The 27905-nt window shown below is 40.8% G+C and overlaps 1 protein-coding gene across 3 annotated transcripts in view; it reads left to right on the top strand.

Annotated features, from left to right (window-relative positions):
• The window catches only part of CEP131 (centrosomal protein 131), a 1433457-nt gene that overhangs the window by 966219 nt on the left and 439333 nt on the right, over nucleotides 1–27905 (top strand). For all 3 annotated transcript variants that reach the window (XM_044085078.1, XM_044085077.1, XM_044085076.1), the window contains one exon: nucleotides 21151–21253. In XM_044085078.1, the coding sequence (XP_043941013.1) occupies nucleotides 21151–21253 (103 nt within the window). The remainder of the gene's footprint in view (nucleotides 1–21150; nucleotides 21254–27905) is intronic.

Genomic DNA, 27905 nt, shown 5'->3' with positions numbered 1-27905 from the left:
ACACCAACAAAGAAAATCACATCATCATGGGCCTTGTATCAGGGGCCTGGTGCTCCAAAATATGAAACAGCACTGGTAATAATGTCTGACCTTCACGCAGAGCCTGTGGTGTCTCAAAATAAAAAGGAATCATCTTATTTTTGTTCACTAGAAACTTGTCTGGTAGAAAAATAAGAAGAATGTAACAAATTAACAAAGGAGGGGGCAAGGGACAAGCCATTTACTTCTTGCACGTTCCATTCTTAAGACATTTTTAGAGTATTCAGTTGCCAAGTGCAGATGGCAAAATACCAGACCGATATCCTGAAAGAGGCGTATGTTCTTGCACTGTATATAAAAGGTGAAACTGTCGGTGTTCAAATTTCCAGGCTAACACATGTAGGTGAGCATGTGATTAAGTATGGCTATGACGCCATGGACACAGGATCCTTTTCTATGGTATCTTGGTCAGTTATCCACATATATGCATGCATAGGCACAGCAACAAACCATTAATAGAGGACATTAAGGGGCAGTTACTCAGCACTTCCATTGATAAGAACTTCGTGTTCATTCCACTGGCACATGACATTTTTCAGAAAGATGAAGAAGAAAGGAAAAATGATGAAAACAGTCAAAGGGCTCTGGCTGACTAAGTTTGCAGATGACTGCAAACTAGGAGCAGTCATTGACTCCTCAAATGACCTATCCATCCTGCAGGAAGTTTGTCTCAAGTAAATGATGTCAAAATCATGGTCTGAAACTAAGTGGCAAAAAATATATTATTGTATCCTTTGGAAAGTTATCTACCCCAGGCAGTTACCACACTGACAGTATACCCCTAAGACCTGACCCAATTGTTTTGTGTTATGGAACTTACGTGGACAGTGACCTAACTTTTGATTACGTGTGTCTATTGTTTTAAGAAAGTCCTTCTATATTGCAGAGATTGTAAACAAAGAGATTGTGTCTAGATCTAGGGATGTCATTGTTCCTCTTTACTCAGCCGTCATTAGGCCAGTCTTGTAAAATAATGCTGCCTTTGACTTGTATCTGTCCAGACACATGCAATAACTGTAACACCCATAGAGATACAACATGTCTTACATGGACTGACTTTAAGCCCTTTCACTATAGTCTGTATCCTACATATGACTAAGAGATGACTTGTATTTGACATATAAGGCATCCTCCAACCCATTACTAGTGGATTTATCGCACATCAGCAAGTCAAATGGCATCAGAAATGCACTGCCTAGGGATCTAAAACTGTTTTGTAACATTAGTAGAAAAATTGGGGGAGACAGGTGTATTTCACAGAGAATACAGCTGATATGGAGCAGACTTCCCATCAACATAAAGCAAAGTTCATCCCTGTCCATTTTAAAGCACAATTTAGATTTGTGGATGGGAAGCAGAAATTTTACCCCAGGACAGATGCAGTTCCTAAATGTTTTATCCCATGCATAGGTCCGCTCAAATCATCTGTGGTATCGTCCCATTTATTCTCATTAGGGGTAATATATAATTATCGACCATGGGATGGGTAAGGGCAGTCTATAAGTAAATGGGACAGGGTACATTGGCTAGGCTTAAAATGGCCTGCAAGGGCAGCTAGCCTGGTACTTAACTATGAACCTATAAGAAGGCAGTATGTGTTCATATGCATAGTGCAAATATGTGATTTTGGTCTGGCAAAGGTCTTTGTAGACTGAAGCACCTCTTTTTACAGTTAGTGACGTTCCTGGGGGTGTTAATGTGCTGCTAATGGAGTATTAGGGAGTCTTGTCTTATCAAAGATCTTTTGGAAATTGGGCTTTCCAAAAACTGACTTGTTTGCCACTCACATGAATACAGTCCTCTCTTTTGTTTGGTTCAGCTAGTTAAGGGGAAGTTTACTGTGTGCATCCCTTTCTTGGAAGTTAGTATTTATGTATGTCTTTGCATTGTCATTCTCTGTCTCTCACACTCACTCACTCTCCCTACCACCCCCCCCCCCCTCCTCTTGTAACCTGTACCTCCTCAGAAATACAGGGAAGCAAAGCCAAAGGTTAGAAAGGTCAGAAACTCATCCTCATTGTATCATAATGACTGAGAAGGGTATAATTCTAGGCTGTCTCAGATCCCTGGCAGTACAGGAGCTTTTCTTGGTGCAAGCCAGGGAAGGCTGCTTTGGTTGGGGTGATAGTTGGCTTCAGTGCTTGGCTATTCCTTTAGATCCCTTGTTCCCACCAAGCCTTCCATCAGAATTGTAGACGACTATAGCTACTGGAAAGTCATCCTTATATCTTATTCTGTAACTGGAAAAGGATCTCCCATGTAGGCAGAGAGGTAACCTAAAACATTTTACTATGTAAGTTAGTTTGCAGATGATCCTGTCCTAAGATGGGCACTTTTTTGACTTCTTAGTTATTTCTTGGTCATACCACAAGTTTCTGTATTTTGGTGCATTGCACCATTGAGGAGGACAGAACTATGTCCAGGTAGTAGCTCATCAAGCAGCTCCTTAGGGGACAACAGCATTTTCATTTGCCATCTTCCATCTTGCAAAATCGCTCTCCTTTATGTCATCTTACCTTCATTGTTAATATTGTCTGCCCAACAGCTTAGCGGGATATGAAGTTTATTTTCTTGGAAGATGTTTTTCATTGTTGTCATTACCTCTGCCAACAGATATCAGACTTTCAGGCTGTTATTTGTAGGAAACCATCTTTATAAGAAGAGTAGGAAATGTGATCAGTAGTCACATGACAGAATTTACCCTACAGGCTGGTAGATGTACATTGAGGAGTTTGTCTCCTTGAGTTGTGAGGTAGAACTAGCAGAGGTTACCTCAGTAATCAGTGCTGGGGCCTCTCATGTTTGGCATTTATTTTGCAGACATCCAAACAAGTATCCCTGAAGTATAGTTGACCAAGTTTGCTTATGACTGCGAGCTGGGCACTATTATTTGCATATACACCAATATTAAACTGCTCCAAATATGGCTGGAATATGCCCATACCTGATGTACTGAAAATGGTCCTAAGCTAAATGCAGAAAAGTGGCACATAGCAGCATTTGACAAAAAAAGTGTTGCCAACTAATATGTTATAAGTGGCATAGCTCTTCAAACATATATGGTCATAACAGACATTGTGGACAAACCTCTCATTCAATTTTCATGTATCCACCATAATCAGGTAGTCATTCTGTCTGACCCAGATGATTTCCAAGGGAATGTCTTCAAGATCCAAAGAAGTAATCTTACCACTGTACTCTTTCCTTGTTAGAAGGTAGTGCACTCTTTGGTGTATGTAAATCCAAGCATTTCACATAACTGGAAAGGACCCAATGATTTTAACCCAAAAAATAGAAGACCTTAAATCCTTCAACTATTCCTATAGGTTAGCACAATTCTCCTTTTAATGTAGTAGTCTACCAGCTGCCCTGAAGTGACTTGTGTCTTATTTTTTGAACCATGAAAAATCCATTTCTATTTGACCTTCTCTTTTTTCACAAAACTACTGGCTCTAAAAACACCCAAGTTTATACCAACAAATAGGCAAGACTCATTAGAGGAATTGGTTCCCAACTCAATGAATTCCCAACCAATAGAAAAAGTTTCCACTGCAGGTCAAGCAAATTACCACTATGTCTTTCAATCTAGTTTTGATGATTGAATGGTTAGACATTTACACACAGGTTATCATGTTCAACCCTGTTTGTTTTGGGGGTAAGTACTATGAAGTATGCATAAAGGGTGGCAAGAAATTTTAAATGTCTGTTTAAAGGTGTGTATGGCTAGACTTCTTAGATCCCATGATTACTCGCCTAGTATTATTCCCGTGTTCCTGTTATCTTTGGAAACCTCTTTAGGTAGGCTAATAACCAGATGGGCTTCCACAACACCATCTTGGACAAATGAACCTGAGAGATAATAGGGAATCTGGACCTACGATAATTACTGGCTAATATGTTTCATCTTGTGCTTCATGGAATGTAGCCCACAATGAAGTCGGGCTCTTGAATAAAGAGTTCTGGGCAAGCTTCCAGTTGTAGCTGTTAAGTCAGACAAGAAGTCCCCTGCCTCATAAGGTAAAGGCGCTGTTGTGTGTCAGCACCCCATACCTGCTTCATAAATAACTAACAGTGGGTAAAACTGCCTTCCAGTTTATAGCCTGCTACAGACCACCCTCCCAAACCCAGGAACCCCACTCGGCCTTCCTGAGAATACTGGAAAATATGAAGCTCTCTCCAAACACCATTATATTGGGCGACTTCAGCTACCCAAACATAGACTGGGAGCATTACTCTAGCTCCAACACCCTAGCCCAAAGCTTCCTAGAATTTATAAACTCAAATGCTATGGAACAACTTGTTACCACTCCCACAAGAGGGGTAAACATACTGGACCTGATCATCACCAACATGGGGACTCTATGCTCCAGACCAGAAGTGTATCCCTCACTGGTAAGATCAGACCATAAACTAATCTCACTGGATATTCACATCCCGACCCCACCCCCTGCCAAGAAAACCACAGTGAAAAACTTCTCTAAAGCAAATTTCACACTCCTCAAAACCGAGGTGGAATCCTTCAAAGCCTGTGGAAAATACGGCCCAGACCACAGAATCCTTTATAAACGCATTCTATGAACACCTTCAGGAATGCATGGATCATGCAATCCCAAATAAAACCAAGACCCAATCCTCCAAAGGCAGACGTCCTGTCTGGTGGACCCCAGCCATAAACAAACTATACAATAGAAGGAGGAAGCTACTAAATGATGGAGCAAAATCCCAAAAAGGGAAGGCATCACTGATCAGTATTTGCAAAAAACTACGGGCACTCATAAAATTGTCTAAGGCCAGCTTCGAGAGAAAAATTGCACAGGACACTAAGGATAATCTCAAGGCTTTCTTTAGTTATGTTAGGAACCTGGGTGGTAATTCCCAGATATGCTCAGAATTAGTCCAAAATGACAAAAAATACACCAAACCCACAGACATTGCCAACATTCTAGCTGACAGGTTCAGCGCAAACTTCTCCCCCCCCTCCCCACCAAAAGGGCAAATATCTATCCCAGCAGAGTGCTGCCCCCCTGACATCTCAGATGCTCAGGTAAGAGCCACCCTCTCCAAAGCAAAAAACACAGCATCAATGGGACCAGACGGTGTCCCGGGCTGCGTCCTTCATGAACTCCAAGAAGAGCTAAACCCAAACATAAAACTACTGTTCAGTCTCAGCCTTACTACAGGATATGTGCCCAAAGAGTGGTGTACAGCAACAGTGGTCCCTCTCCATAAAGGTGGTGCCTCAACGGATCCTGGAAACTATCACCCCATAAGCCTGACTAGCTTGGTCTGCAAAGCTATGGAAAGGATCATCATGGACCTCATAAATAAAGATATTGGGGACCTACAGAGACTGGATCCTACCCAGTTCGGCTTTGTTAAGGGCAGATCCTGCCTCTTAAACCTGGTTGATTTCTTTGAAACAGTCACCAAGGCCAGTGACGAGGGGAAGGTGGTCCACACAGCCTACCTGGACCTCGCAAAAGCCTTCGGTACAATACCCCACTCGGGCATTATAGATAAGCTCAACAGCTTAAATATAAACCCCTATGTCACTAGATGGATTGCAAACTGGCTCAAGGACAGAACCCACATGGTTAGACTTGCTGGAGCCATATCAGACTCCAAACCAGTTACAAGTGGTGTCCCACAAGGCTCAGTCCTGGGACCTCTCTTGTTCAGTATATATTTCTCGGAGGTACAGGCCAACACGGAAGGACTGTGGCTGACCAAGGTCGCAGATGACTGCAAACTGGGTGCCATAATCGACTCTCCAGCCGACACAAGCATCCTCCAAAAGGGCCTCATAGAAACAGACAACTGGTGCCAGAGCCATAGCCTCAAGCTAAATGCCAAAAAGTGTATAGTCATCCCCTTTGGCAAAAACAAAGTGCCCACAAATTACCACAAAGGTGGCAATCCATTATGTACAGAAGAAGTAATTAGGGACCTGGGGACCCAAGTTGATAGCAATCTCTCATTTGTCAACCACGTGGCCAAAGTGGTTAGAAAAACATTTTATATAGCCCACCTAATCATGAAGGGATTCACATCTAGATCAGGGGAGGTCATCGTGCCTCTTTACTCATCCCTCATCAGGCCCATAATTGAGTACAATGCCCTTTTTGGGATGTACCTTACCAGACACCTGCAGCAACTGGAAAGACCCCAAAAGTACCTCACCAAGAGGATCAAAGGGCTTAAACAGATGCCATATGCTGCCCGGTTAAAGAAACTCCAGCTCTACTCAGTGGCATACCGTCTGTTCAGAGGCGATCTGTGCCTGACGTATAAAGCCATGTCCAACCCGGAATTAATGGACATGCTGCACCTCAGAAAATCCAAACCCCATCGAGCTACGTGCTCGAGAGACTTGAACCTCAGCACTGAAATAAATAGGACATGCTGGAGGGACAGATTCATAACCCAGAGGCTCCCTTCACTCTGGAATAAAATCCCAGTCCAGGTTAGGCAGAGTCCCTCATTGACTCTCTTCAAGAGGAATCTTGATGAGTGGATGGGAGATCGTAGGTTTACCCTGGGTATCACTTCTGTGTCACTGTTAGACAGAGGCACAGTATACTAACCTCGAAAAAGGGCATAGCAAAATAAATTTAAAATGGGTGGCGAAAGCCAAACACATTCTGGCTAGGCTTATAAATGCCCTAGGGCAGATAGCCTAGTATGAACCTATGAACCTATGAATTATCTTTCAGCTCTGAAATCCACACACCTTCATTTTTATTCCCGAGCAGGGAGAAATCTACACATCTTACAGTCTGGACCTAGACATTTCTAGTCAGAATTGTGTACCTCAGTGGGTACTGGGAACATTTAAAGAAAAATTGGAGGGAGCTTACTGAATCATCCTCAAGTTCTGAGATTGATACTGACTTCTCTGCAACCTGGATAGTTGTAAGGCCAGCACTTAATGACATCCGAGATAATCAGGCCAGGGCTGTCATAGTGTTAAGGAGCTATATATAGATGTTCATTATTAGATCACTGCTGCAGTAACCTTAACTGTATGTGTTATAACCTGTCTGGGATATAATGGCTGGCCAGCTTCCAAAGCTTAAGGGCTATGTCCATAACCCAGATCATTAGAAGCTTGAGCTAGACTGGGAAAAAATCACTGGTCTGGGTACCAAGCCCTTTAGAGGTTTCTTGCCGCTGAAGAGTGCTCGTCCTGTGGCTTTTGAGGACCAGTGGTCAGCTAGTGTATCTCTGTAGCTGGGCAGATCAGTTCCATTTGGGGAAGTTCTTTTACTTTTCTTTTTAAAAAGTACTGTTTGTCATAAAAATGAACTGTTTATTTTTAGCTAGGTTGTACTGTTTTTGAGACTGTCCCATGAAATTTCTTTCAATTGTAGCAGTGTTTTATTTTACTGTTTTTACTGGAAACTTCAGTTTTAACAAGTTTATTTTTTAAGAATTTTATAAAGTGCTTTTAGAGGCAGGGACAAGTGTGTGCTGTGCTAGTCACTGTGCAACTTTTGTGGAAACACTACTTTTTTGATGCTTTCTTTTTTACAAATATTGATGATATCAAGCCACATTTCAAGATCATTTCTAAGCTTAACCATGGAACAGCTTACCGGTTCCTTTGGTCTCTTCCTCCAGACATAAAAAGAAAACCACTTAGCCTTTGCCTGTTCAGGAAGGCTGCTTCAATTTTATATCCACAGATAGGTGAACCTGCAGTGACCACTCCAGGTTCCCAAGATCATGAATCTTTTCCCCTAGTTTCTTCTTGTGTAGACCTTCCAGACATCACTGCCAAACATCACTGACAGGCATCTAGACATGTCCCCTGCTGCTGTTGAAGTGCCCTGTGCAAGCATGGCAGACCCACTGTTCTCAGCCTTGGAGGAAAGAGTGAGGAATGCCTCTTTTCTTGGCTGGACAAAGATGCCTGCTTCCCATGGCAATCCCACAGATGTGTCAGCCTCCTTCTTTACCCAAAAAAAAAAAAAAAGAAGCGGAAAGATAAACATTTATCTTCCCATAAGTCAATTACATTAGTTAGGTAAGATTTATTGGGCAGAAAGATAAACATTTATCTTCCCATAATTCAATTGCATTAGTTATGTAAAATTTATTGGGCTTAACTCATAGCTTAGTTCAGACTGTTAACCCTTCACATTTTTCTGGTAAAGAAAAAGCAATTCTTCTGCGTCTGAAGAGTCCCACTCTGATGAGCAGAGAATGAAACTGGAGGAAAAAAATACAATGGTTTCTCCCCGGGCTGCATATTCGGTTTCTGATGACAGTATTTCTACTGAGTTTCTCTACGAGTAGTTTTACTTTTCTGAAACCATGCCTAGAATGAATCAGTATTTTCACTGAGAACAAAATGATGTTCCAGTTTCTTTAGAAAAAAATATAACTTGTTAAAACTGGAATTTCTCCAGGCTGCTGCTGTTTCTTCCGTGCTTTCAGCTTTGAAGGAAGTTTTTATTAACAACTTGCAAAATGTATGACAGCTAAACTATAGCCCCTAAAAAAGCAGATAGACTTGGTAAGTTTCCTCAAGCTTGCAAATATTTTTTTTATCGCAGATCTGACTCTGCAGTGATTTTCCCTATCAAATTCTTTTGTAGCTAAACATTTAAATGCTACCCCCCCCCCGTCTCTCCTTGTCTCTCTCTCATATGGGTGGGAAAGATTGTGATAGTTTTGGAGAAATGTACTCTTCTGCCACTCCTATTTTCAGGATTCTTCATTGTCAAGGGTACAGGTTAAAGTTTTTGCTTTTCTTTTTCTTTGAGAATAGGAGGAACGTGTGTGTATGGTTTTACTTTCCCGTGTCTGACCCTCTCTCTGCTTATGTCAGTGAGTTTCTGCAGCTTTGAGTATGAGGAACATAAATACCACTTTTTCTCATCTGAGGTTTAATCTTTAAATTCTCCTGTTTTGGCCTGTTTCTCAAGTAACCAAACACTCTGGGAGCATTCTTATAACCCAGCTGATGTTTCTCCTAGAACAGCTGGTACTGGGCCTGTTATGAGACAAGGTGTATGGTTACATTCTCAAATTTTGCCTGAAATGTAAAAACTGTCATTTTGAACTGTTCTTGATAGGGAAGTTGATTTTGGACTGTCTATTACTGAGGTCCTAAAACTGTGATGAGAGAGGGAAGTGGATTCAAAGGGCTAAATTTTGCAGCCTTCATTCTCCAAGTTTTTAAAGGCATCATCCTTCATTCAGGATCTTTTTTATAAAATGCAAAATAAGCAGTCTCAGCCAAATTCAGGCAAGTGTACACAGGGATCTATAGTTAGACCTATTTCTGAGATTATCCACTGTATCAACAACTTCATCAAAGGAATCCCTAAGGATTTTAGGATGCATGGCATCTATGATACTTATGATAACTCTATCTAGATTCCACATGAGAAAGTTTCAGTAATACCCAATATCTGTTTAATCAAAACATCTACCCACCTTGACCGTTCATATTCCATTTTGTGTTTTCTAAGAAGGAAATTAACACGGTGGAGACATCAGTTCATCTGAATCTAGGTCTCCCATTTTCCCTTCCTCCTCCTTTACAGTATTTAACAGCAGATGTGTCAAACTTTGTTGGGGGGGGGGGGGCTGTGTGTTTGGGGATCAAGTTAGCTGCAGCAAAAAAAAAAAAAAAAAAAAAACAAAAGAAGTGAACATCAAGATGTTGGTAGTAGTAAATGCACTGAAGTTTGTAAATCACCAGTGGTCACCAGGCCTTCTTCAGATGATCACAGATAATACCACAGGCCATGACAGGCTAGGATGTCATAAATGTCTATGTTTTGGCAGATTGGTAGGTTGATATTGAAGTCTTATGTATGAAAATATTGAGAAATTTGTTTCAGAAGTTCTTTGTGCAAAGTAGTGAATTTATTATGATTTGCTAGTTGGGGTGGGGGGAGATAAGCACCTCATGGAGATGGCTAACCAATTAGTGTCCTGATCTGTCTAGGACAGATGTTATGTGAAGGTATGAATTCTGAAATTGTTTTTAATTGGGATGAGAGTACCTCCACAAACCCTTGGTCTTAAACAAGTAGGTGTAGCTGGGAAAATTGCTGGATAACTTTGGTACCACTCAACTGTCCAGACTTTTACAGAATGTCCATATTTTTGCCTCATATTTTTGGTCTGTTCCTTACAATTTTTTTCTGGCCAATTTTTGTCAAATCATTGAGGACTGAAATCAGAAAATAATGACAGACATTTTTGTTCCAGACTTCATACCCTTCAGCAAATTCATGCTAATGCAGAGCCCGTTATTCAGTCAATTTTCTGTGTTTATAAGAGAATATTTCATAAAAATATAAAAAAATGAATAATGCTTTTTATTGAGGCACTCTAAAAAGTGAAAAATAAGGAAGAAGAGTGAAAACTTTGCAAAAGAAACACAGAAAAGCTGATTTCATAAAAGCATTCAAGGTTGGTTTTGCTGATTCTGTTATTGAGGTAGCAGATGTAGCAGGAATTAGCAAAAACAACCTCAAATGCTTTTCTGAAATTAGCTTGTCTGTGTTTCTTTTGCAAAGTTCTCGCTCTTCTTCTTTATTTTTCCCTTTTTAGAGCGACCCAATGAAAAACATTATTTATTAAAAAATCTTTTTTTATATATTTTTACTTCTGTACCACATGATCCACAGCCTGGTGGTTGGAGACCGCTGCAGTACACAGCACTTCAGCACACTGGATAGCTCACAGTGGTGATTAGACAAGACAATGAAGATGCATTGAAGATTCTAATAAATCTTGATATTTATACAAAATTATTTTTGTATTTTACTTAAAAAAATAAAAGAGTGGTTGAGGAATATAGGTTTTAAGTAAAATACAACAGTAATGGGAATGCTTCTCAAGAGGCTTGACCTTTCCTGCCAGCAGAGGGTCTAGTCCCTTTTTGGTACGTTGGGAGTTTGAACATGAATGGAAATGCTTGTCCCTCTTCATCTTTCAGCAGCCAAGTCCTTTAGGAAACATGGGGTTGTGAGAGCACCTCTCAGGAAGCCTGACCATTCCAGTTATTGGTGGGGTCCTTTGCTGTAAATTGCAGATGTTGAGCTTGAGTGAGGGGTTGTGTCCATCTTGATCCCCTAGTCATTGTCAGAGAAACATGTTGGTTGAGAGCAGCTCTCAGGAAGCATAACATTGACTGGAATATTAAGGAAATACTGGCCAGTGTTACTTTTTAATGCCTCCTTGCAGTCAGTCCTGGGACATAACTTGGTATATTTTATACAAATACTGAAATCTTTCTCACATGCTGGTGCTTATTTAGGTATGCAAAAACTTACATTCTTCTGTGTCTGCAGATGTAATTCAAGGAAATCATTTCTATGATTAACATTAATTTTATTTTGATTGGCACATACAGTTGAATCCGGAATGTGTTTTAAAATGCATGTGTGGACCCCCTCCCACACTTAATTTACACAAGGAAGATGACTACAGGATTAATTTCAGGATTTTAGAACATTTGTACAAATACAGAAAAACTGTTTTTGAACAGCCTAGTTGCCCTGCATTGTAAAAAGGAACATTCAGGAAATGAAAATAATTTTTCCCAGTAATGTTCCAAGTGGAACAACATCTACCTTAGAATGTAGCTAAAAAATTCTACCAGATAATTAGTTGAAGTGGCATACAGAGAGAAAAAAGCACTGAAAATGGCTGGCCCAAGTGTCCCAAATTGGATCAGAGGTTTGAGCATTTTATGAAGCTGACAGGAGAAGATGGACTTAACTTATGCTATGGGAAAATATGGAGAAAAGCAGAATGCACATAGCCACAGTCCCGTGGAGGAGATGTGTTATGGTGCATGTTCTGGAGGGCAGACACCTGGCTCATGGAGCAGTTATCTGGTAGTCCTCATTAGCTAGTATACAGGACCTAGGAGTCACAGGACAAAGGTGTTGTGCTTCCCCATGGTGATGCTGGTAGTCTGTCAATACCCAGGGGTTTGTGCTAGGCTGTACAAAAACACTCTTATTGCAGGACTGCCAGTGAGGGCACAAGCACCCTTCATGGCTGCCTTATGAAGACCCCCCCCTCCCCCATGAAGCTCTTGTCCTAGTAGTGTACTGTGCTTGGACTGGTAGGGTTTGACTGGTGAAGGCTTGACTGTCAAGTAGGCATTGGGGCAATACGCACCTACAAAAACAAAAAAGTAACACACTACGTTCCTCATACTGATCACTGCTGCAGAAATCTTCACTATGTATGGGTTGTATCCTGCAAAGGTAATAACAGCTGGTCAGCTTCTAAAGCTTCAGGGCACCTTCCTGGTGTCCAAACCGTCAGTTCAGCCTTCAGAGCTTTCCTGCCGGGGAAGAGTATGCTCCTTTGAGGCTTTTGAGGATCGAAGGTCAGCTTGTGCTGTTCTTTTCTTGGGCAGATAAGTTCTCTTTGGGGGGGGGGGGGACTTCCATTAAAAACAACAACATTGTCCTGTTCGGGAAAGTTATTTTAAAGCTAGGAGTTAATGTTTTAACAGATTGTCATGAGACTGTATTGTACTTTTAAATAAGAGAGCTCTTTTTATCTCATCAATTTAAAAGTTGAAGAACAGAGAAAGTAAAAAACCAAATGTATACCAAAACGAACGGGTACGGATTCCTTGCTCCAGCAGAATAAATCCAAACAAAGTAATTGCCAAGAACCCAGGACAAGTAAAGTAAAGTTCTCTTTTTAACGCAAAATTTATTAGGACAGCGTTTTCGCCGTGTACATTGACACAGCTTCCTCAGAATACAAAACATTAATTATTCTAAATCAGTTTAAATACATATCCAAGAGGAAATGATGTCATAGCATTAGAAGGTTGTTTAGAATACTTAAAACATTAATTAAAACAAATGTAAGAAATCTCATAAAAAATCTCATAAAAAATGAGATTAAAGACATCTTGTTTTCATTGACAAAAATGCAAAAATGCATTGCATGTTATATACCCATAAGTGGTATATATTGAAAATATAATTTGGTGACAAGAGAAACCTTGACTTATAAAAACCAAAACAAGTAGAAAGATGACAATTAAAAACACTTAGAGTTTTTATAGCACAATTGTTAAGAACCACTAAAGGTGTGTATAAAGAATCAAATCTAACCAAGTTAATTTACATTGTTCAGAAAAAATATATATGTAAGCTTGTGAAGCTTAAGTGTCAAATCCTACAGCCAGATAAAACTCAAGCACTGTTACAAGATACATAAGTAGAATTCAAGCACTATTAAGGGATACATAGAATTTTATCTGGCTGTAGGATTTGACACTTAAGCTTCACAAGCTTACATATATATTTTTTCTGAACAATGTAAATTAACTTGGTTAGATTTGATTCTTTATACACACCTTTAGTGGTTCTTAACAATTGTGCTATAAAAACTCTAAGTGTTTTTAATTGTCATCTTTCTACTTGTTTTGGTTTTTATAAGTCAAGGTTTCTCTTGTCACCAAATTATATTTTCAACATATACCACTTATGGGTATATAACATGCAATGCATTTTTGCATTTTTGTCAATGAAAACAAGATGTCTTTAATCTCATTTTTTATGAGATTTTTTATGAGATTTCTTACATTTGTTTTAATTAATGTTTTAAGTATTCTAAACAACCTTCTAATGCTATGACATCATTTCCTCTTGGATATGTATTTAAACTGATTTAGAATAATTAATGTTTTGTATTCTGAGGAAGCTGTGTCAATGTACACGGCGAAAACGCTGTCCTAATAAATTTTGCGTTAAAAAGAGAACTTTACTTTACTTGTCCTGGGTTCTTGGCAATTACTTTGTTTGGATTTATTCTGCTGGAGCAAGGAATCCGTACCCGTTCGTTTTGGTATACAATCAATTTAAAAGTTGTTTAAAGCAATCAAAAAAAAAATGTTTCTGTAGAGAAATTCTGTTTATTTTACTTTTTGGGGCTGGGGCTGGCAGAGTGTTTTAAAGTGCTTTTTACTGTGTTTCTTTTTTAATAGGAATACGATTACTTTTAAAAACTTAAGTTTTATTGGCTTTTGCTGCTGCTTTTCCCCAGGAAAGAGGCACCTTTTTTGATTTGACCATGGAACAAACTGTTGGTTCCACGGTCGGTCGGTCTTCCAACCACAAAAAGAAAAAGTTAACCAAACAGCCCTTGCCACCACAGCAGGCTAGAAATTTGCCTCAGCCATGGGTGGGTGACTCTGCTGTGGCCTTCAATTGTACCTCACATCACTCTTTTTTTTTTTTTTTTTTTTTTTTTTTCTTCATCCGGATCCTTCTAGTGTAGTACTTACAGCCACTATGGACCAGGATTTGCCCATGTCTTCTGCAGCTGCTGTGATACTGTCAGTGGACAAGGGAAAGCCAGTTTTGTCTCTCCTGGGAGAGGGAACAGGGAAGGCTTCCTTGTTTTGTTAAAATGGTGTGCTCTCCCCTGGGGAAGCTTTTGCTGCCATTAATAACATAGTTGGCCCCATTTTTCCTGTCAAAAAGAAACAGATAACTAAACTTTTATCTACCTTTCCACAAATTCCATCATACAGGAGTAACTTACTAGGTCTGGCTCAGGGTTTAATTCCAGCTATTTTTCCTTCTTATAAAGTAATTTCTGGTATAAGAAAAAGTGATACCTCTTTTTCTGAAGAGATTCAAGATTCTGAATCTAGACAAGAAGTTTAAGGGACTGATACAGGGCTTTCTCTTCAGATTTCTAATTCATGCTAAGAAGTGAGCTCAGTTTCAGAGTCTCCCAGGGGCGTTCTCTTTCTCTGAGACTATTTCCAGAATGCACCAGTGTTTTTAGTGGGAGAACACTGAGGTTTCTCAATCCCTCAGAAAATACAATGAGCTCTTACAGAAGAAATATTCAAAACCTTCACCCATTCCTCCATTTCTGTCAGCTTTGAAAGATGTGTGTTACTGTTTACAGTTTTCCTGATAGTCAGCCAACTGCCCTTAAAAAGGCAGATAAGATATGTGAAGTTCCTCAGTTTTGTTTTTATGCTGTCTCCCCAAACATGACCCAACAGCTATAGCTTTAGTTAATCCTACTGCTTCTGAGCATTTATTTAATTCCAGTCCTGCTATTTCTGATAAGGATGGGAAGATTATTATTCTTTTTAAACACTTTTATTGAGTCATCACTTGTGGCACAGGCAGATTTACATTTATACAGTAATTACAGGGGAAAAGTGCATGCTTCTGCAACTTTTGATTTTTCAGAATTTTGAATTGTCATGCTCTTATACTAAGGTTTGTCATGACTACTTTAAATAATTGAATTTCTTCTTTTGAGTTACTACTCATTATATACTCTGTGTGTGTGTGTGTGTGTGTGTGTGTGTGTGTGTGTGTGTGTGTGTGTGTCTGACTGTATTGATAGTTCTTCAAGGGCTATGGACACTGGTACTGTTTTGAGTAGGTTTGCCTAGCTGTGTTCTCAAAACCTCCCAAATTATGTTAAAAATGAGATTGTAAATTATCCTTTGGATAGAGATTTTGTTTTTGGCCCCTCTGCATCAGAGATGATCAAAACATGTGATGAAATGACTAAGCTGATTAAGGAAATCTCTCAAGATTTTTCAGGCCTTATTTTCCAAATTATCCAAGTGATTCTCTTAACTCTGCATCCGGTTTTGGTAAGAAACAAAATAAACAGTCTCAAGAAAATGTAGGCAAACAGATGTTTAAAGAGAAATGGCATGGGCTTCTAAGGCGAACTCAGGAAACTCTCAAAACTAAGGACAGTGCAATAAGTTAGAATTACTATTTTAGAGACTTTCTCCACCCTCACCCTGGCACCCCCTTTTGTCTTCCAGAAAGTCTGCATCTCCAGGTTTCTCTTTGGCAACAGATAGTTTCATACTAATCAGTCATGAAGATCATTCATCAAGGTTACAGATAAGTCAGAGACAAAATTCTTCCTTTCCAGGGGATAGTTCCTCACTGTCCTTTATCACCTAATATCCCTGGCGGTGATAGAACCAGTTCCCCCTTCTTAAGTAGGAAAGAAGTTTTATTTTAGGATGTTGTTAGTGCCAAAGAAAGAAAATGCCTGGAGACCTGTTCTGGATGTTATCTTTCCTAAACCTGTTTATGATAGTGCCCAAATATAAATTAATGCCAGTTTATAACCTGTTACCTCTTCTTCCTCATTCAAGTTTCCTAGTAAAAGTAGGTTTAAAAGATTCTTATCATATCCCTATTAATTAAATTTCAGGTGTTTCTTAAGGTTTTGTATGTCTGGATCACATTATGAGTTCTCGGTCTTACCCTTTGGACTAGCTACTGTGCCAGGAGTGTTCTCAATGTGTCTAGCTCCATTTATAGCTTGGCATAGATTACAGGGTATCCACATTTTGCCATATTTAGACTTGCTTATCTTTGCAGAATCTTTTCAAAGTGTTAGGAATCTCACTTTTGGGTGAGAGATCTCTTACACAAGCTAAGAATCTAAGAGTAGATTCAAAAGTCTTTCTTGACTCCTACTCATAGGCTTGAGTTTCTGGAGTGTCATCTAGATACCACAGTTCAAAGAACTCTACTTTCACAGGAAATATATATTTATATCTAACTCTGTTTTTATGGTTTTCTACTTAGACTTCAGTCACTGCGAGAGAATACTTCAGGATTTTGGGTCTCATGGCATCTGTGATTCTCATGATAACCCTGGCAAGATTTCACATAAGGAAGATACAGTGGTATCTGAAGTCTCTTTCGTTTCAGTACCAACACCCTTTGTCTTTTGAGATCCAAGTAATAAGGTCTCTCCTTCCATGTTACAAAGCAGTTAGTCTCCATAGATGCTTTGGACTTTGCTTGGGGAGAAGTTTCAGGAGGGATAAAATTGCAAGGTGTGTGAACACCAAGGACAGATACAAGCACATAAGTTTAAGGGAGATGCTTGCCTGATCAAGGCACTCTGCTTTCTGAGTCATCTTTGGTCCCCAGGACCTCATCAAGTTGTTACAGACAATACTACAGTCATGTGGTACATCAGCAAGCAATTGGGATCCAGGTTGTACCCCTTTTGCAGACTAGCCATGTTAGATTGGGATCCAGGTCATACCCCTTTTGCAGACTAGCCATGTTAGCTTGGTATATAGCTTCATAACAATGTCTCACACTGCAGGCATCCTACATTCCATCAGAACATAACTGTGTGGCAGACAAGCAGTGAAGGACAAGGGCAGACACACAAATAGAAACTAAATCAAAAGGTCTTCCAAGATTTGATTAGTCTGGGGGTAGTTCAAGTAGACCTCCTTTCTGGACAGTTTGTTGTTAGGATTCTGCTCCAGGACTCCATGCAAGAAGGCATGGCCAAGACGGATGCTTTTTCTTTTTCTTTTCCTTGGACAAGAAAGTTCCTGTATGCTTTTCCACCCTTTATGTTAATATCCAGGGTAATTCTGAAGATTCAGAAGGAATCCCCCAAGATCATTGTGGTGACTCCCTTCTGGCCGAGGTAACAGTGGTTTTCCCATATTTTGGAAATGTCCAGGGCAATTACTACAAGCTTCCTTGCAGACTGGATCTGTTCACACTAGAGCAAAAGTATTTGATACACCCCAATACCAAACAACTGCAGAAGAATGCCTGGATCATATGGTCTTAATTCCTTTTAGACACCTCTTTACTGAGGATGTGTAGTGGGTACTAATGGAGGCAAGAAAACCCTGCTACTAGAAAATCATATATTAGCAAATGGAAGTAGTGCTGACAACATAACCAGTACCAATTCAGGGCTAATTTTTCTCTAGTTTTATAATATTTGTGTGAGTTACTATCCTATGGCCTTTCTTACTTGTCTGTCAAGGTTCATTTTTTGGCTATTTCAGCATGTCTGCCCATGGATCTTCCTCTTTCAGTGCAATCTCTTTGAAAGAAGTTTTGCATAAGAGGCTCACAAGAAAACTGATTACCTTGAGATCTTACTTTTGTGTTATAGTAGCTAACACTTGCTCCATTTGAATCAGCTAACCTGGCTGACTTGAAGTTCTTAACATGGAAAGCAGTTTTACTCATTGCTCTGACTTCTGAAGAAGAGTATCTGTGTTGTAAGCTTTTATGGTGAGTTAGCCCTGCCTCATTTTCCACATTACTTAAAGCTGAACTATCCATCTCCCCAATTTCTTTCCTCAACCCAAAAATGAGGGAGAAAGGATACGCGTATACCTTGGATATCCACAGAAAACTCAAGTAGTATCTTGACAGAACAAAGTCTTCCAGATTTTCAGATCAGTTGTTCATTTCTTTTGAATCTGAGAAGGAGGGACAACCTCTGTCAAAACAGACTATTTCCAAATGGTTCTTAAGTCTTTGTTATACTGATCACAACAAAACTATTCCAGGCAGGGTCAAAGCCCACTCTACCAGGGCCTTGCCTTCTTCTGTGACTTTTTGGAAACAGTTGGATTCTAGAAGTATACTAGAAGCAGCAATGTGGTCCTCTGTACATACTTTTGCGAATCACTAAAAGCTTGATTCCTTCTCTAGGTCTAGATTAGGCTTTGCAAGAACCATTCTCCAGGGACTGATGGAATCATCTTCTTCCATGTCCAAAATGCTCTAAGGTATGGTGATCTGTCCATATAGCTAAGGCTTCTGCAGCAGTGATCAATATGGTGAACATAATGCAGTTGTGTAAGTAAACTTACTGTAACAATAGATGTTCAAATGATCAGTGCAGTAGTTGCTCCATCCCTCCATCTCCTGTGTTTTATGGTATATTGTTTGTACCAGGGTGTGGTTATTTATTTTTGTTCTTCCTAGAATTGCCCTTTCAGGGCTCAGCCTCCCTCTCGCTTATGGCAGGAACACTCTGAAGAGCTTGGTGCCCAAAACTGTCTTTTTAGTCAGCTCAAATTGAGCTGCCTGACAGTTTGGTGTGTGGAAGGTGCCGTGAAGTTTTAGAAGCTGGCAGGCTGTTCTCTGTTTGTCAGGATATAGCCCATATTGCTAAGGCTACTGCAGCTGTGATCAGTCAAACATTTACTGTTATGGTAAGTTTACTTACATAACTGTACATTCACGAAGGTGTGCTAACCCCTCTACTTAACACGTGGAAGACTGCCCAGACTGTAAAAGGCATGTGTGTCAAACATGAGGTCTTCAGGAGTTTTTTAAGATGGTCCATGTTTAAGAGTGTAGAAGGGTATATCCAATTGTCCCCACTACCAGAAGGCCATTTCACAGATAAACTGAAGAGTGAGTGCTAGCATATTTGTTACTTTTGCAGTTGCAACAACATCCAGGTCAGACAATGCTCCTGCAAATGAATAATAGGAATGTAACCTACCCTCCTAAATAGTTATAATAAAACAATTGAAGGACTTGGAGAAAGAAATGTTGCTTCATGTGGGGTTTTCATGTATAAATTGTGACCTGTATTATTTTTCCTTTCTTCCCCACATCAGAAAAACAGTGGATGTATGATGTGCAAACGATATCAAAATTGGTGCTATAGTGACAGATGAGATTGATGCTGTTTCACTTAATTGTTTAACATAGTTCATATGTTCATAGGTTGGTACTAGGCTATCAGCCCTAGGGCCTATACAAGCCTAGCCATAACAATTCCCTGGCTATTTCTTCCCACACTATTTACTTCCCTGGACCTCTGTCTAGCAGGGCGACTGACGTGATCCCCAGGGTGAATTTCCTTTCTCCCATCCAATCGTCAAGGTTCCTTTTGAAGAGGGCCAAAGAGGCACTCTGCTTGACATGTACGGGCAATCTATTCCAGAGTCTGGGGAGTCTCTGGGTCAGGAAACTATCCCTCCAGCATGTTTTGTTTATTGTGATGACAAGGTTAGATCCCTGGAGCGTGTGGCTCTTGAGAGATTGGGAATTCTTTAAGTGTAGCATGTCCAACAGCTCTGGGTTTGACATGGCCTTGTATGTTAAGCAGAGATCGCCTCTGAGTAGACGATGTGCGACAGAGTTTAGCTAGTTAGATAATGGTTAGAAAACCATTATCTTGCACTTAACTATGTAAGTGCAATGTCTTATACTTTGGACCTACTAAGTTCTCAAACAGCAGTAGTCACAGTAGTTAATAGCATTTAGGATGTGGGCATATAAAAAATAACAAACTTTGTTTTGAAAATTACTGCACTTAGCACTGTACGAAAAACTCATCTTCTGCTATGTATAGACAATTGTAGCCTGTACTGTAGTACTTTAATCTCTGCTTTCTTAATTATTGTACAACCTTTCAGGTGTGTTCTGGAACTCCCAGACTGTGGCTGAAATGGGTTCTCTTTGCATCCGACTGCCACACTAGTCAACAATAAATAAATACAATTTACCAGTGGGTCTCTGTTAGGTTTGCAGATCTTTTGGACAAGTTGTATTGTACCTATGTTAGACTACTTGTTGACTACAGCATTCTTTCCTACCTGTAGACAAAGAATAACCTGATATCTCTTAAAAACATTCAAATGGAATTCACAAAGAATTCCAGCCTGCATGAAGCTTTCATACACTTGACTGTCTGAGTTTTCTTAGTCTCATTTCCATTACATACTGATTGATTGTGCTTGCAGTATAAAGCCCTTCAGAATCAAAAGTTAAGATTGTTGTTGGGTTTTGAAGTTATAGTCACCTGGAGATCTTTACTTAACAACAATCTTTTGTGCAAGATCCAAAAGTTGAGAACTTCTTGGAGGAGAATGTTTGGCATTATCATTTGGAATAAACTTCCCATATCCATAAGATGATCAGACTGACCTTATTTTAAAAAAGTATTTAGATTTGAGGGGTTGGATCAGCTACTTATTTAAAAAGTGAGAGAGTCGTTATTCAGTTATGGCCATTAGGCCTGAATACAACAGAAACTGAGAAACTTAAGTTGAAGTTGGTTTTGAGAATATGGAAGTAATTGATAAGTGTCTCAGACATTTAAAGCTGAGATTTCTCAGACCTTCAAGTTAAGATTTTATTTATTTTATTTATTTATTTATTTATTTATTTGCATTCCTACATTAGTGTTTTAAGCACAAATGAGTTGCACTGTTTTACTGCATGCCCATGAGTATCCAAAACTGCCTGATACTTGCTTATTACTGAGTACATTGAGTTGTGCTGCACTTTTTCACATTACTTTGCCTCACAGGAGATCAAGAAGCTGAAGGAACTGATGAGTGCAACTGAGAAGATTCGCAGAGAAAAGTGGATTGATGAGAAAACTAAGAAAATCAAAGAGATTACAGTCAAAGGTAAATACCATTGGTGCTGAGCTGGTGTTGAACATGGGCTGATCTAGTTTATAGCAGTTGGTATGAGGAGTTATGAGAGGGTGTTCGTATGAGTTAGGGAAGACTGTGAAAGGCATTTGTTATTGATACTTCAACCTGATAGTGTATTTGCTGATAAGTTTCACTGGCATGCCACAGTAGTGGTGAGGAGCTGAGTACTTCATAACCTTAAGGGACTGGCCCATAAATTTAATAATTTCACCTGTTTTGAAGCCATTACAATGCACAGCTGGGTTTGTCCTGTGGCATTTACCTTCATGTTGGATATTTAAATCTGGTACAGAGCTCCGCAGTGGTGGTGCTGTGGTAGCGTTGTCGCCTCACAGTAAGATGCTGTCCGGTTCGATTCTCAGTTAGAGCGTCTTTTGCGTGGAGACATGCGTGAATGGGCATACCTTCATTGAAGGTTGTGCGTCAGGGCTGGCAACTCAGCACGTAAAAATCAACTGCCAATCATTAGCGGACCGGAGTTCTGCTGTGGCGACCCCTAACCGGGAAAAGCCGAAAGACACAACAACAGACCTCTGTTATTTAAATCATGCATTCTGTGAATAAAGCTAATAGTTACCTTGAACAAATCTGTTAATGGATTAGTTTGCAAAATATTGGTGTTAAAAATGTATTTATGGGTACAAGGGTGATTTTTTTTTTCTTGCTTTCACATTTTGATATATAAAAGCTAAGTTCAAAATCTGAGAAATGTACAACATTTAAATGTGTTATACTGAGGTAATTTCCCTGGATTCTTTTTTATTTTTTTTATTGACCAGTTGGAGTGTGCATGTGAATGAAACCTGTTGTAGTTAATGTCAAACCTGTAGACTGCTATTTAAGTGTGGCATAAATGCAAGTCTTGCCAATATCCTCAGTCAAGGAACCACCTACTTCTGTTGTAGTTATCTTTACAAATGGTGTATGAAAAGAAATACAAATGGAAAGCAGTGGCCGTTTTAGATGTCCCCCAGTGATATTTTGTACTGCTCTATTCATAGCCTGGACTCTGGGAATGAGCAGTTATAACATTAGGGAACCTCCTTGGTTGTTTTTTCCCTTCAGTATAGTTTGGCTTTTTTCCTGAAGTTCAGCAAATGTTAGCGAGGACACATTTTTCAATGAACATATGTTGCCTGGCCTGCTGAGCCTGAGAGAGATTTTTTTGTGCTGCTGGCATGCTTATACAGTTTGGATGTCAGTCCTCAAAAATGTGATGGAAAAGTTCCTGTGTGGTACCTATAACATTTAGGCCACGTTAGTTGTTTACTTGGATACCACAACAAAATCCAAGAGTCATAAAGCATCTATATTCCTGGGAATAGAATCTCAGTATGGAGCCAGAGTTTTAAACTGACCACCTAAGACATAAAAGAGAGAAGCTTCATGCCTCCCTGGCTGTTCAAAGAATACTAGTGATTCAGAATGCCTCGTGCAGAAACTTTGAAACCTTATACGTATGCCATTTTCAGAAAGGAAATAAGCAGGGGGCAAACAGTCTGTCACATGTGCACCACATCCATGAGGTTAAGGTCACTCTTTACATGGGTTACTGGTCTTCAGATTTGGCATCCTTTTTATGGACTACTGTGGACTTGGGTCCACACCTGTTCTCTGCTTTTCCTGACAACAAGAGGCCCCCAAAAGAAGCACTGTCAATAGACACCTTGGAGAGAGGTGTGTCCTGGGCTGTAGATTCTGTCTAGGCCTCTCAATCCACTGAAATGACTGGAACATGCTTGCAACCAATATGATCATAGGGACCAGCTCCTTGAGTTCAATAGACATAACTTGGTAGTTGCACTTGGTATCAAGAGCTTTCTTCTCCAGGCCTCTCCCCGAGTCCACTAAGATGGAGGTCCTCAGTTAATTAGATTTCAGACAACTGTTTAAGGTCTTTCAAGACTTGTCCTTATGGACATAGGAACACACCTATAAGGTAAAGGAGCTGGCACCTGCGCCATGCTCAGTGCAGCCCTCAGAGTTCCCTATACTGCCATGTGCGTGCGTAATCTGGTGTGCCTGTATCGCCTCACTTGTCACCCAGCACTTATTTATGTCCTCAAGGCATGCACAGTGGCTTTTTGCATGCAGATCAAACCCAGGACTAAAGTGATGTGAGGGTCTCCCAGCCCTTTATGCCTCTTGTGAGGAGTCAAAGGGCATGGAGGACATTAAATAAAGATGAGATCTCTCTCCCCCCATAAGCTGTCCACTGCCTGATCTATTATTTTATAGGTTCAAAGGTTGGTACTAGGCTATCGGCCCTAGGGCTTATACAAGCCTAGCCAAACAATTCCCTGGGTATTTCTTCCCACAATATTTATCTCCCTGGACCCCTGTCTAGCAGGGCGACTGACGTGATCCCCGGGGTGAATTTCCTATCTCCCAACCAATCGTAAAGGCTCCTTTTGAAGAAGGCCAAGGAGACGCTCTGCTTGACATGTATGGGCAGTCTATTCCAGAGTATGGGGAGTCTCTGGGTCAGGAACCTATCCCTCCAGCAGCAAGTTTTGTTCATTGTGATGACAAGGTTTAGATCCCTGGAGCATGTGGCTCTGAGTAATTGGGATTTCTTTAAGTGGAGCATGTCCAACAGCTCAGGGTTTGACATGGCCTGGAATGTTAAGCAGAGATTGCCTCTGAGTAGACAATATGCCAAAGAGTATAGCTGGAGTTTTTTAGACGGTCAGCATAGGGCATCTGCTTTAGGCCTGTGATACTTGTAGCGAGGTATTTCTGTGGCCTTTCCAGTTGTTACAGATGTCTTGTGAGGTGCATAACAAACGGGGTGTTGTACTCTATAATGGGTCTAATGAGGGATGAGTACAGTGGGGCAATGACCTCCTTTTTTCTGGATGAAAAGCCCTTAGTGATGAGGTGTGCCACATAGAAGGATTTCCTGACTGTTGTGGCGATGTGGTTATCAAAGGTGAGACCACTGTCCACCTGTGTCCCTAAGTCTCTCATCACACTTTTGGTGTTTAGTGTACTGCCACGTATGTGGTAATTCATGGGTACATGTTTTTTCCCAAAAGGGATAACTATACATTGAGAAATTTTAAAGCTCGTTGTAAGTTTCCATTGAATAGACCGAGGTCCCTTTTACCTGCTTGAAGGCATATAGGTTCATAGGTGTGTACTAGGCTAATGGCCCTGGAGCCGAGCCTTTACAAGCCTAGCCCATAGGATTGCCCTGGCATCGTGCCACCTGACCTTAGTTCCTAGTGCCTCTGCCGAGTAGAGACACTGGAGTGATCCCCGGGGTGAATTTTCTATTTCCCATCCATTCATCAAGATTTCTCTTGAAGAGGGCCAGTGAGGTGCTCTGCTTGACATGTATGGGAAGTCTATTCCGTAGCATGGGCAGTCTCTGGGTTATGAACCTGTCCCTCCAGCATGTTCTGCTGATTGTAGTAATGAGGTTGAGGTCTCTGGAACATGTAGTGTGGAGGGATTGGGATTTCTTTAGATGTAGCATTTCTAGCAGAGCTGGGTCAGACATGCCTTTGTAAGTCAAGAAGAGATCGCCTCTAAGTAGGCGGTATGAGACAGAGAATAGTTGGAGGTTTTGAGTCTGCCCATATAGGACAAGTGTTTAAGGCCTAGGACCCTGTTTGTGAGGTACTTTTGCCGCCTTTCCGGTTGTTGCAATTGTCTAGAGAGGTACATGACAAATGGGCATTGTACTCTATGACTGGCCTAATGAGGGAAGAGTAGAGGGAGACAATGACCTCTTTCTTCCTGGATGCAAAATCCTTAGTAATGAGATGTGCCACATAGAAGGACTTTCTGACCACAGTGGCAATGTGGTGGTCAAAAGAGAGGTTGCTGTCAACCTGTGTTCCCAGATCTCTTATAACTCCTTCTGTATTCAGTTGACTACCATCAATGTGGTAATTCCAGGGAACCAGGTTTTTCCCAGGAGGAAACGACGACACATTTTTTGGCATTGAGCTCAAAGGCCATGGTTCTGACACCAGTTGGTGTCATTGAGGTCTTTCTGTAGGTTGTCAACATCACTTGGGGATTTAATAATAGTTCCCAACTTGCAATCATCTGCAAACGTTGTCAGCCAGAGTCCCTTCGTGTTGGCCTGGACTTCAGAGAAGTAGATACCAAACAGGAGAGGAACCAGGACCGAACCCTGTGGGACTCCACTCATGACTGGTCGGCAGTCTGACTTGGAGTCAGCTACTTTCACACTGTGGGTTCTATCTGTGAGCCAGTATGCAACCCACCTAGTGATATAGGGGTTGATGCCTAACTTGGTGAGTTTTTCTATGATCCCTGAGCGGGAAATGGTATCAAAGGCCTTGGCCAGATCAAGGTAGGCTGTATGAACCACCTTGCCTTCATCCACAGCTGTGGTGACTGACTCAAAATGAAGTCAACCAAGTTGAGCAGACATTATCTACTCTTCACAAAACCAAACTGTGTAGGATCCAGAGTTTGGAAATTCCCTATATCCTTGTTTATTAGGTCCATGATGCGTTCCATAGCTTTGCATATCAGACTCATCGTGCTATTTGAGAGATGATTCCTGGGGTCTGTAGTCACTCCTTTTTTGTGGAGAGGGATGACTGTAGCAGTGCGCCATTCGGTAGGGACAAAACCTGAGGTGAGGCTGTGATTGAACAGAGCACAAAGGTGAGGTGCCAGTTCACTCTGTAGTTCATGTAGAACACAACCAGTGTATTGCAGGTATTGTATGTAGGGGAAGAGGTGGAATCCCAGGTCCTTCTACAACTCATGGACTCCATGATACAGGATGCCATTTGTTCAGTTTGTAAGAATCTGTTTCTCTTCCTTTGGCTCCAAAAAAGGCAGATAACCTTTACAAGCACACAGATGATTGGATTAAGAGCTTGACCAGCCATCCCATAGGGGATTTCTCTGTGACCTCTCCTGTCCTACACAGGACCCAGGAAGACTTAGCAAAATTCCAAAGGTTTGGACAGGCTGGCTAAGAGAGGGTGTCCTGTACCATGTTGGGTTTGAAATCCCTCTACTGCCTTTCTTTATTGTCCAAGTTCTATTCCTCCTCATAGATCAGGCCTGGAAAAAGCTTTCACCCTCTGTCTAACCTCAAGGATGAGCTAAGTTTCCTTTGTATGACTTCCAGACTGAAGTAATGTGGCCTACATTTTTTACTGCATGGAAGCTGTAGGTAGTGTGATAGGCTTGAATTGGCCTGTGCAGGCTCGAGTGACGGTGGTGCTCTTCCCTCAAACAGGAGAACAGACAGGCTATCTTAGAAATGCTTGACATTCTCATACCTGTCAAACATCTGAGGAATGTAGTTGCTGTGCTGGAATGTGAGGTGATTGTGACTCAAGTTGCCGTACTCCCTTGAATCTTCTCTTGATGTCAGAGACTGTATCTGGGCCCTGGATTGATAGATAATCCCCTGACATCCTCAAGGTTGATCTTTCTTTCTTTCATGCTTTTGATATCTTCACATGTGCTGATATTTGGCTGCTCAGACGGGGAGCCCTTCTTAGCTCTTTCACAGTTATAAAAGTGGTCTTTTTTGGAGCAGTAGACTCCCATAATCAGCTTGGGTTGTGGGCAGTTGTTGTGGGTATAAAGGTTGTGTAGCAACTAGCTCCAGTTTATGACTGGTTTCGTACTTTGGAGAGTTCTTCTGGTTTGGTCCAGCAGCACATCCATCAAGTGGTAATTAAGCAAGGATTGGGGCACACTGTCATATTCTTCATGTAGAAAGGTTATGTGAGTCACTGTCTCATCATTTCACATCCGAGAGGGAGTGAGTGAACATGTTAGTGAACTCTTCTATCCTTCTTCTCCACTATTTTGGAGACAGGAGTTTAGGGATCCTCTGGGCAACTGGCACTCTGGAGATCAGCCTGTTTGCCACACAAGAAAGTAGTTTTACCTTTCTTCTGCTCCATCCAGTAAGGCAAGAGGAATTAATAATGGACGCATTCTCCCTCTTATTGCAGGAAAGATTCCTTTCCATTTTCCATTCATTCTGTCTTTCTGATTCCATAACTCATCACAGAATTTAGGGATAAATGACCAAAACTCCTGTATGGCATGTTTGGGCATACAAGGTCGTGATTTCAGGGTCTTTGCTCATTGGCACTAAAGAAAACTTTCCTGGTTCAAGGCAAGGAATTCCCCCATGGATGGAGTAGCAACTAGCTCCAGTTTATGACTGGTTTCGTACTAGAGACTGTTCTCCACTGAACTTTCCGGCCTGGATTTCAAAGGGGTTTGAAGCAACCAAGAACCTTTACACCTATAGACTCACTCTGCTAAGTGATAGAGGTTCTTTGTTTTGGCACTGAAGATGTATCTTATGCCCCCCTATGGTTCATATGTAGCTGTTGCAGACTTCTTAGGGACTCATGACTTGGCTCTTGGCTATTCCACAGTTAGGGTGCATACATTAGCTGACTGCAGCCTGTTCCTGACTTTGTGGAAGACAGGGCTGTTGATCAGTACTGGCTAGTTAAGCAGATCGTTAAAGGGCTATATATATCTCCACCTGACTTTGAAGAACCATCTCCTGTTTTGGACTTAAACTTCTCCATGACTGACTGGTCATCCACCATCTATTCAAACCTGCTGGTTCATCAGTTTTGAACTTTGTCTC

The sequence above is a fragment of the Protopterus annectens genome, chromosome 10.part0, assembly GCF_019279795.1.
Source record: "Protopterus annectens isolate FY-2018-M chromosome 10.part0, PAN1.0, whole genome shotgun sequence".
Taxonomy (NCBI): Eukaryota; Metazoa; Chordata; order Ceratodontiformes; family Protopteridae; genus Protopterus; species Protopterus annectens.
This window is presented reverse-complemented; position numbering and strand designations above follow the sequence as displayed.